The sequence below is a fragment of the Crocodylus porosus genome, unplaced genomic scaffold, assembly GCF_001723895.1.
Source record: "Crocodylus porosus isolate Cpor-Errol unplaced genomic scaffold, CroPor_comp1, whole genome shotgun sequence".
Classification (NCBI taxonomy): domain Eukaryota; kingdom Metazoa; phylum Chordata; order Crocodylia; family Crocodylidae; genus Crocodylus; species Crocodylus porosus.
The window spans coordinates 103,036,981-103,048,449 of NW_017728947.1; the positions used below are offsets into that span (position 1 = coordinate 103,036,981).

The 11,469-nt window shown below is 42.0% G+C and overlaps 1 protein-coding gene across 1 annotated transcript in view; it reads right to left on the bottom strand.

Moving 5' to 3' along the window:
- Positions 1-1,434: 1,434 nt before the first annotated feature.
- LOC109320634 (SERTA domain-containing protein 2-like) overlaps positions 1,435-11,469 on the bottom strand; it is a 20,844-nt gene continuing 10,809 nt past the window's right edge. Inside the window, exon 2 of the mRNA XM_019550812.1 lies at positions 1,435-4,053. Within this exon, the coding sequence (XP_019406357.1) occupies positions 3,198-4,049 (852 nt within the window). The 5' untranslated portion in view covers positions 4,050-4,053 and the 3' untranslated portion in view covers positions 1,435-3,197. The remainder of the gene's footprint in view (positions 4,054-11,469) is intronic.

The window sequence follows — 11,469 nt, forward strand, 5'->3', positions numbered from 1 at the left end:
AGATGCTTTTGGTGAGCCATGGGGGCTTTTATGACCTCCTGCTCCCTTTGATCCGTGTTGGGATTACTTCCCTTTGGGCTTGGAGGATCGTCTCCTTAAGGAGCGACCACTCTTCTTGGACACCTGGTTCCCCTCCCTTCCGGGACCTCAGTGCCTCCCCAACTATTCTCCTTAGCTCATTGAAGTCCACCCTCCCGAATCTAGGGCTGCTGCCTTGCTGCAGGTCTTTGCCATCTTGCAGTGGATGGTGAATCCCAGCAGGCGATGATCATTGTCACCCAGGTGGTCGAGCACCCGCAGCCCCCTCACCAGGTCATCACCCATGGCCCGCACCAGGTCCAACAAGGCGTCTCTCCTGGTGGGGCTGTGCACCTCCTGGGTTAGATGGAGGTCCTGCATTTGGGCTAGGAACCTACATGAGCGGTCAGACCTGGCTGACTGCCCTTCCCAGCAGATGTCTGGAAAGTTCAGGTTCCCCATGATGACCACGTCCTTTGACCTAACTGCCTCCGTGAGCTGACTTGAGAATTCCTGGTCTAGCTCTTCTCCTTGGTGGGGAGGTCTGTAGTAGACCCCACCGTTAAGTCTCTTTCTCCTCAAGTGCCTTGTATTATAACCCAGAGCATTTCAGTCTGCCCCTCCCCTGACTCTGTGCTACTTGATGAGGATATATATTCCTCCTTAATGTAGAGCACCACACCCTCGCCTTTCCTCCCTGTCCTGTCCCTCCTGTACAGCCTATAGCCCTTGATATTCGCTGCCCAGTCATGCATTGGGTCCCACCACATTTCAGTGAGCCCCACTATGTCTGGGTTGGTGTCAGCTAGCAGGAGGGTAAGTTCCTCCTGCTTGTTTCTCATACTACGGGCATTTGTGTAGAGGCATTTGAGGCCTCCTGTGGATGTGTGCACTGGCCCCTGTTTCTTACCTGTGTATATGTTCCGCTTGTCAGTCTAGGCTGGGCTATACTGCTTGCTTTAGTGGTCCGAGGCTTCCTCCGCCCTCACCTTCTCCTTCCCCCGATGAGCCTAGTTCAGATGGTTGAGAAGATATGGCCTAAACTGATTCTACACTATTCTGAGGGACCTGATTGTACTGATTGGCTAGCTAGTAGCTATGAGTCACATGATCTAAAAATCTCAATTTAGGATCGGTTACTCTGTGCTGCAGCATATGTAAAGCCCTTGAATTAAAAAAAAAAAAAAAAACCTTGGCCCCAGTAGAGTTAATGGCAAAATTCCTATGGAATTTGCCCATGCCAGGATTTTGTTCCTTGTTTCTGGACACACTCTGGGTGCATTCCTCCACCATTCTGCTGCTGTGCAGATGCCTCACACAGAAGAGACAAAGCTCAGCTGGAGCACTTTTAGATCACTTCCACAGGTATTAGGAGAGAGCGAGTGTAAAGGGGAGAAAACTTTTTTTTTTTCCCCAAAAACAGAATACTACAATAGCCAAGATGGCTACATGGTTACAGCTGCACATCTTCTGGATGAGGAAAAAAAAAGGGGACATGGACAACAGTTATCCTGTCAGGTGGAACAGCGATGCTTTTAAAACTACATATGTTATAAATGCGCTGCGGCTTTGAAGGCTACAATGCAAGTTTCTAGAAAAATACAGGTGGCCAAATACCTTATTCAGAAAGCACCTCCAGGGATCCCAGTTTGAGTTGGGGGGGAAAAAAAGATCAGACTACTCCAGGGAAAAATAATTCTCACTGCAAACCTCATCTTTAGTTAATAAATGCATTTATATAGATGTAAAAACAAAACAAACAGATAATGCCCCCCCTTGCTAACTACAAGGAACTGTTGATGGTCATCCATATCTAAGACAGACATGCTTTCTTCACACGAAGGCCAGTCCTGGTGCTGCACACGAGTGGCGAGACCCTGAGCTCACAGCTGCAGGATGGTACTTCCTCAGAGATGACTCACCATTTTTAAATTAATATTTAGGAGTAATTTAAACAATAAGGATTATTATGACAAGAAATAGTTTCTTAAGTTGTCTCTTAAAGGATATAGAGATGTTGGCTCTTCAGGTACCCTCCAAAGGTGCTACTTTGCAAGTTCAAATTTAAAGCACTTTGCTCCATGATGCCAGGTGTGCAAATGTGTGTATTTAATATTGCACATAAAAATCATCTAGCTCTGTAGTGAAAACAAGACTGAGAAACAGTGTTCTCCATAAAGAACAAAAAAGACCTACCTGTACATATTAAACGCTAATTTAAAGAATGCCAAGATTATTCAAAATCTAAGCACATAATACTGACAGAAAAATGTTAAATTGGACAATCTACATATAAATTACATTTGTAAATACTTGTACAAATTATAAACATTTAATACCCTTAATTTCACAAATCAGCTACATCACTGTCAAACAAAGGATCGGTTCAATGAATTAAAAGGATTTTCTCCCCGTAAAGAAAAAACCCTCACCACCCAGGAACAAAAAAGGAAAAAATCTGTAGTCTTTGACAAAGCACTAGAAACAGTTAAAGCATTTCAGCTTAGAGAGGTAGTGCTAGCCACATCCACCTAGAAACTCATATTTAAGCTATGATGAACAACATAGTAAAATGTAGAAAGACTATAAAATTTACAAAAATAAATAGTTTTGAATGTTTTAGAAAATGCAAGATACTTTGCTGACAAGTGTCTCGAGTCTGGTTTTCTAACCAAAGTGAAGAAAGATTTGTGTCTCAATATTTTTAAAATATACCCATATCTCTAGTAATGCTGTCGGATCTGTACTATCCGAACATGCAACTCAATGTATGCCTGCTTGGCATGCATTTCAATATTAAAAATAAAATCTAGTCTTAGTAAGAGACCACCTTATATGAAATTCATTTTACATGTAAATTCTTCAGATAAATTAAAAATTGCACATAAAGTTTATTCAGAGGGGAATGAGGGCTGGGAAGGGCATGTGCATATTTCCATACAAACACTGTGGAAGGAAAAAGATGATTGCACAATTTCTTAAATAAATATTTCATTTTTTAAAAAAATATCTGCCACTTGTTTGCTTTATAACTTTTGGAAATATTTTAAAAGAATCACCCAGGGACAATTGCATTTTTCATTTTAAGAAAATTCTTTATAAAACTTTCCCAGTGGCTTTATCGTCAAACCATAGTTAAGTGGCAGTATAGAAAAGTATCTTTGGATAAATAATAAATATCAGGATCCAACAAGAATTTCCATGATGTGGTCCAGCTCACTCAGATCTGTTCTACATATCTGAATATTGTTTGTGGGGGAAGAATTGCAAGTTGGGAAGGTTTTCAATGTTTCTTCTGTAGTAGCAGGGGGTAATCTGGACGGCATCAGTGGAGGACAACAGAAGTCCGAATCATACATTGAAGTGTCAATATCTTCAAAGATGTCGTCTATAGCCAAATCCTTCAAGTAACTGGTGGAATTTGAAATTTCAAAGGAACCAAACACACATTCAGCTCCCTTCAACTCTTGCCTATCATCTTCTAGTTTTAGACCTACATTTTCTGGAGACTTTGGCTGATCATCTCCAGCAGGAACCAAACAGGTAGGTGGGCTTATGTCTTCCATGAAATCCAAATCCTTCAGAATGGAGGAAATGGCAGATGACATGTCATCATCTGAAACCATGAGCAGACCGTTTTCAATTGGCTCCTCCGCAGACCGTGAGTCACAACAGTTAGACTCTTGTTGGTTAACACCTGAAAGCAACTGTGCAGAAATTCCAGCTGAATCAACTCCTGGGTAGTTTTGAGAATGAAGGCCAATGCCATTGCAGACATTAACTGGCTGCTGGCTAGTCTCTTGTCTCATCTCTTCTTGAATTTGCCTCACTGTGTTGGCTATGAGGACAGAGCGGTGCAAGTCTGGTTCCACCAGCATTCTGTATGTTTGTAACTTGGTGAGGCACATGTTCAGCACTAACTGCCTCTTAAGTGGATATGTTAGATTCCGGCTGGAATCAAAGGCACTTGAGAGACCAGCCATGTTTTCCTCATAGTCACTCAGTTTGCGTTTCAGACCTCTCCCCAACATGAACCTGGAAAAGAAAAAAAATGAAGTTAATGCTATATGCTTTTAAATATCATCACTGGAAATCATCACACTTCTTTTGCAAACCTATGTTCCCAGTAATGGGCACTGTAGACCAGTGGTTCTCAGCCAGGGTGCCACAGCACCCTGGGGTGCCTTGAGATCCTTTCAAGGGTTCTGCAAGATGCCACAATGTTAGCACTGTTAGGCTTACACATAGTATTCACAAGATAAACTCAGAGGTTTCAAACAGAAATCCAGAGTTGTGGTCTTTCTGAGTTCTTTGCAACAGAAACTGGTCTACTATTTCTCTGTAAGCAAAAAAAAAAAAAAAGTAGAAACTGAGAGCCTGCATTTTCTAAGGGGTGCTTCAAGTCTATCCAGGAATGATTCAAGTCTAAAAAGATTGAGATCCACTGTGAAGAGAATTTGCATGAAAGTTAATCAGTGCTAGTGGAAACTGAGTGCATAAAGTCATTTCAAATCAGAATAAAATCCCCAAGAAGTTTCTGCTAGCATGATGTAGATACAGTATTTCTTACCCACAATTACTATTCTATATCAGACAATATAATACTCCAACTATACAATAAAATATACCCCATTCATTACAAAGGATTGCAAAATTGATTAAAAACCAAGAGAGTTTACAACTGGAGATTTATTTATTTTTAATTAAATGTTCAGCAGCTTTGCTGGGCCACATATTTTGGACTACAGTGGAACCCATACACTTTATGGGGTTAGGTCCTTACCCACCAAGAAGAAGGGGGGTTGTGAAGTAATAAAAGGTAAACAAGCAGTCTCAACTTACAACGTTTCGAGTTACATTTATAAAATGACACCCTGTTTCAACTTCGACATCAGTTTTGACTTTACAATGCCTGATCCGACCCAATGCCACGCCAGCGAACAAATCTGCTGCATCGCCCATCTCCCTGGAGAACATCTGGCCAAACTTCCTTAGACATTTTCTTTAGAGCAGACAAGGCTCCAAAAGAACCTGCAACCAAGTGTCCTGAGAAAAGTCCAACCAAGAGCCCTTCAAAAAGTCCAGCAAAGTCAGCTCAAAGAAGTCCTTCCAAATCAATGTGATCACTATTTACAATATAAATACATTAATGTTGCTATATTACTCATCTATAATTGACGGAGTACAAAGTTCTGGGTTATTTTTGGTGAATATAGGGTATCAGGCTTTGGTTTAGGAACCAATCCCCCATTTATAACATTGTTTCCTATGGGAAAAAAAAAAAAAAAAAAAAAAAAAAAAATCAGTCCCGAGTTACGTTTTAATTTCAGATGCAGTTTTCAGGAACCAACTGTGTCCTAAGTCCGAGGACTGCCTGTACTACAGTTACAGAAAATGGCTGCAGAGGGAAAAGCCCTACTTCAAAGGACCCCATTTTCTTATCAGTGGTGCAGGACTACAGCTGACTGGAGAAACCATACCCTTTGAAGTACAAAGTTGCAGCAAACAGCTGTACAGATCATCTGTCACTCAGCAACCTGCTGTGAATTAAGTGGGTTTCAAATCACCTGTATATGAATGATCTACAGCATAACTCACTCCTTTCACACGGGTCCAACAGAATTAAGGAGGGATTCAAGAAAGATAAGAAAAAGGATAATGATTATCCTGCTGAATAGGGAGGTTTATGTTTAGAATTCCCTTAGTTAAGCAGAATAATTATTTTAATTATAATTCACCTACTAGTAGATACCATATTTCAATTCAAAAACTATTTTCAGAGTACCCTGAAGAAATACCTGTAAGGGTCAAAATTTCCCTAAGTCTTCTCTATTTTTTCTGATTTGAAAAACAAGCTGGTTTGAACAGAAACTGAACCGTGCAGTTAAAATAACTTTTCCTGTTAACCACACACACTTGTCCCATACACTTGCAAAATGGACTCTGTAGCTTGGTATGTTAAGTCAGTAGCTTGAGTATGTCAGTCACTACATTTCAAAAGCATGGTTAGATAACCTCCAAGCAATAACTAAAAATAGGACACACAATAGAAAAAGCTGTGTCCAGAAAGGCCCACATACACACCCAATATGAATACTGTTTAATGCAGGCAATAAGTACCTATCAGCCCAAATGCCTAGTCCTTTCCCAAATGCATATTTCTACACAAATATTCTACCTCAAAATATACATAAGAGATTTCAAACCATTTATCTGCTTATGCCAATATAAATATTCAAGCAGATTAAAAGGTAAAAAAGGCAGAGGAAAAACAGCTATGAATTGATGCAGAGATAGCAGGCAGAAGAATTTGCTTGCTACAGCTGCTTTACACTGCTGCTCAAGTTTTCTGCCTGAAGACAGGCAGTTATTGCAACAATGAGCCAGAGAAGTAGTTTGATTTAAAGACAATTTTTTTGCAAAGACTACTCTCAACTTTTCAAACTTAAGAAAGAAATAAAGCAGCCTGGAGCCCCACTTATTGAAGAATGGCTAAATGGAAAGCGCAGGGAGATGACCTGTGCGGCAGGAGCGGAGGCAGGGAACAGGACTTGCTGCTTCTTCCGGAAGATACTGGGCAGATATGGAAGTCACTGGAGATTAAGACTGCAGGCTTCTGCTGAGTAGGGAAGGTGGTTTGGGAGGAACCAGGTTTTGGCTGTTAATCTCAAATCCTGTAACCCTGAGAATGAAGATAATTGCCTAGATTCTCTAGAACGAGAGAACCTCCACCCCAAAGCAAAAATCCTGAAAAAAATGTATTTTGGGCGAAGTTAGACCTTAGGACGTCACCTCTTCAAGCCCCCTGCTGAGGGGAGGACATCACTGCCTAAACCATTTGAGATTGCCTTTTTGGACATTTTTAAGTTCAGGTTAAGTCCCAAACCAGAAAGTTCTTCCTAATATCTCATCCAAATATCCTTTCTTATGGTTTTAAGCCCATTTATTTTTGTCCTCCCCTCTGTGGACAAAGAATGACCAAACACCATCCTCTTTTATAAAGCCCCCTTTGTATTTGCAGAATTACAAAATCCCCCTCACACATCTCTTCTCCAGTCTAAATAATCTCAAGTCTTCCTTGTATGTCATTTTTTAGACTTCTCAAGTATATTTTAATCTCCCCAGGACTCGAATTGTATACATATGTAGACCTGTCCGCATTTACCATATGGCAAGCATGGAGTCAAAAGTAGACCAAAGAACATCACAGAAATGCCTAAAAATAAAGATATTAAGTATGGTTTAAGTATTGTGCAGAAGCCTTTTTAGTGACATGAGAGAAAATGCTCCCTTAAAAATAGATGCTAGTGAATTAAATTGTAAATCTGAAAGGGATCTTGCATAGCTATATAAAAAATTCAGGGGCAAGTCTACAAAATCATGAAAAATCTTGTTTGGCTGGATATTATGATATTTTTCAGAGCTGTTCTTGTTGGTGTTTTCTAGACCTTGTCAAAGAGAAAGGAAAAAAAAAACCCATCTGAAAGCATGTTACAAATCTCAAGTTCTCAAAACACTGTTCCCAGGGACTTATGAACTACTGCTGTAATAAAGCTACAGTCACAATCCCAGACAGAAATAGTTGAAAGGATATGCCTCAAAGTAACAATGCTTTGATATTAACCAGCTCCACTAGAACAGGTATGAAAAGAAAAGGCTACTTATTCCTACACTAAGTGAGATACTGTAGTCCACAAATTGTGGAATTCATGCACGTACACCCAAAACCTTTGAGTAACAGGCCCTGGCAGACATTACATTTAAAGTAGGGATTAACATGTTAATGAAGCAATAAACCGTTAGCATGTATTCAAGCAATTTACTACCCGATACCAAGCTGCAAAAGTAACCATCCAGCCTCAAAGATGGTACAAGCAACTCCTGCTTAGTGCTTTTGTTTCTAGAAAAAACGAGAGTTAAGAGAAACTGATGACCCAAGATGGCAACTGCGAGCATTATAGCAAAACTCACTGAGCACTAAGTGGAATCAGGTATCAATTTTAAAAATCAGCGTTATAGCAAAATAGTACTGAGCCAAACAGCTTCCAGCAAGGGGAAGCTCTGTAATTCAGGCTGAAGCCATGGGCTGCCTTACAGTGATATCTTTTATTGGACCAACTATGCAGTTACGAGAGAGTTACACAATCTTTCAAATACAAGACATTCTTCCTCAGGTCTGATCCCATGGACTCCGGCACAACATAGTAAAAAACAACATAGTAAAGTCTGCTGTTCTTTACTATGCTGTGCCTGGCTTCTTGATGTCAGCCCTGAAGGAGAGTGTTTTGCATTCAAAAGCTTGCCTAACTACCGCAACTACACAACTAGTCACATAAAATGCATCACCTAAGAAATTTTTGCCTCTCACAATTTCTGGACCATCACAACTACAACATCATTCTTACACTACCATGTTGACCTCCAATGTCCTAAGGCACCTCAGCACATCATGATTCAGAGCCCCTCTTCCGTTTCACTGCCGCCCTCAAGTCCTTGCGGGAGTAGTACTCGTTCATCTGGTTGCTAAAGACGTAGGTTCTTCCGAGGGTTTCTACCTGTCTCAGGAGTTCCAGATGCACACAAGCATTGCACACCATTGTACCTGCTGTGGCCCTGGATCTCTTTGGGGAACCTGTTCTTTTCATATACTACTTGAAATTCATGTAAGGTTTGAAAGCTCTTGGGTATTATTACCTGGCTGTGTTTTTCCACTTCAAAAATAAGGTGAAAGGAATAAAGCCCTTTCACTAGGTTCAAAACAGGCAGCTGTTTGCCTGCTCTTGGTGGCAGTGTTAATCCTTGTGGCTCCCAGAACAGAAGGACTACAGAAGTGTCTATCATAGCATAGCTTGAAAATGGGAAAGATTTTCTGCTCAGCAAAGCTGTGGACCGCAGCATCAGAGTTAGTCTGTCTTGCACCTTTGAATCTCCAACAAAAGTTTAAGAGTGGGCTAGGCCAGGGGTTGTCAACTAGGGGTAGGCGTACCCCTGGGGGTACATGGGAAGGCCCTAGGGGGTATGCATGGGCGAGCAGGGATAGAGCACCACCACCTACCACTCAGTGCTGTTGCCTCCCAGGAGCAGGGCGGGTGGGGCAAAGGTAGCAGCACCCCTCTGTGGGCCATACAGGTGGGTGTGGGGGGGGAGGGGGGGGCAAGCTCGCACATGGCTGCCACTGCTCGGCACCCAGCCACATGCCACCCCCTCCTCCACATCCAGCTGCCAGGGGTACACCAACTAAAAAAGGGTTGAAAACTCCTGGGCTAGGCAGTTAAAGGGGCTGTTTTAGCAGATGGTTGGCCTAGATGACCTCCTTCGGTTCCTTCCACCCTAACATTCTTTGATTCCCCATGACTGGTGCTTTGTCTTCAGACCTTGACACCAATGACGGCTCAGAAAATGTGTCCCCGAAGTAGTGCTTCCCACCCTCCTTGCAGGATGATTTTGCTGCACACGCAGAGCTCCACTTACATTTGATGTGGGACTTCTGCTCTACTCTTTATGAAGCATGGACATGGGTCTGTCCGTCTTGGGGGCAATGTCGTCATTACCAGTGTTGAGGCTAATAATGCTGCTGATATCACTACTGAAGTAGTCAGGATCTGAACCAAGGGCACCAAAGGTTTTAGCACTTTTTTTATGTCCTGTTCTCCCTCCTCAAAATAGGGGAATAGTGCCTGTCATCAAAGCAAGTCTTTTTGATTTCAGCTGGGTAGTTTCTATCTCTTCAGGGTCAGACAAACTTTCATGATTGCAGAGGTAAATGCAATTTGGACTTAATTTACCCTAACCTTCAAGTACAAGATATGAATGAACAGCAGACAAAGTATTTCTCCTGGAAACACCCTCCCCCGAAACAGGAGGCTCCTGCTGTACCTAGTGAATAAAGGCCTAAAACAAGATGTTGGATAACACAGGCACCGACTTTTACGTTTGCCAGGGGACCCAAGATGATGGACATGTGGAAAGTTATACACGTTTCAAGTGACAGCCCTTTTCCCAAGGGTGGCCAGGGCCCTCGGACTCCTCCATATACTCGGCACCTCTGCTGGACAGGATTTAAACCCCACAAGTTCAGCATGTGCTATGATGGTAGCTAGGCACTCTCGGGGGTAGGGAGAAGGAAACTTCCAAATTGGATTTCTTAGCTTCACAAAACAGAACAAAACCTACAGAAATAACAAGTTAAAAGACTTAAGAACAAGTAGAGGATCATGGCCTGCCTAGGTGCTGTTGCGCTGCCTCTGGGTGGGTCACAGCTGCTCCATCTTTTATACCTCTTCACAGGAGCAAAAAGCAGCACTAAGTGCATGCATAAGCCTGACAGGTGTGGCTGCTTGGAAAAAGATTCCAAGTGCACACAAATATGGGCTGACAATGACGGCCACAACAATACATACTTGAAGAACCACAAAGAAGTTAATCTTTGGATTAAAAATAAATGCTATGGTTTTCCTTCTTGCTTGCATGGGCACCCAGTACTGCAAAAAGAATAGATTTGCTACCACTACACTATAAGGTACAGTACTGAAACAATAGCTGCACTGTCTGCAAGAGTGATTTGTAAAACCTTGACTACATGAATCTGGGTTTTTTCATACAACTGCAGAGGGGTTGCTTCCAAACACATTAAGTAAGGAAAAAAAAAAAAAAAAAACCTATCATAAATCAGATCATATTCTTAACAGACAACAGTCCAAGTTCTGCACACTGCTGAGACTTCCCAAGCCCTTTCCACAAGTCGGGCGAATGCCAGCATTAAGTGAGCTGATTGTGGCAGCTGTCAGCCTACTTCCACACATTATCCACAAAAGAGAATGTTGCTAGATTTTTGGGGGCAAAGAAGTGTCAGGAGGAAAGTCTTTCACTCCTAGAGATCTTCAGAATTGTAGAAGGCCTGGCAGGGCCTTCCTAATATCCCATCCCATCTAGTACAATGGTGCTAAAACCTCTAAAGTAATAGGATGCAGAAAATGGAGCAGCCTATGGTATTCAGTAGCAGTAGGTGCGTAAGAGAGGATGAGCCAAATAGTCCTAGGATGTTACACATGCATGCATACAAGCAGAAGGTATTCCTATAGCTAAAGTTAGTCAATACTTTCAAATATAAAGACCCCGTTGTCAGGTGCATATAAAACTTCTGCCAAACTTCAGCCATTTGGGTTAGGATTTTCCTACTAGAGCTGTCTCAGCCTGAATTTTTTTTTTTCATAAAGTTTCCATGGAAGTGGCTAAGCCATACCCAAGAATGAGGTTAGAGAACACCTTGAGCAAATTAAAGGCCAAATATGAAATCAGAGAATCACAGAATCATAGAAGTCGGGTCGGAAGGGACGTTGTAGATCTTCAAGTCCGACTCCCTGCTTGGGTAGGAGAAAAAACTGGGCTCAAATGATCCCAGCCAGGTAGGCATCAAGCCTCCTCTTGAAGACCCCCAGGGTAGGAGCCAGC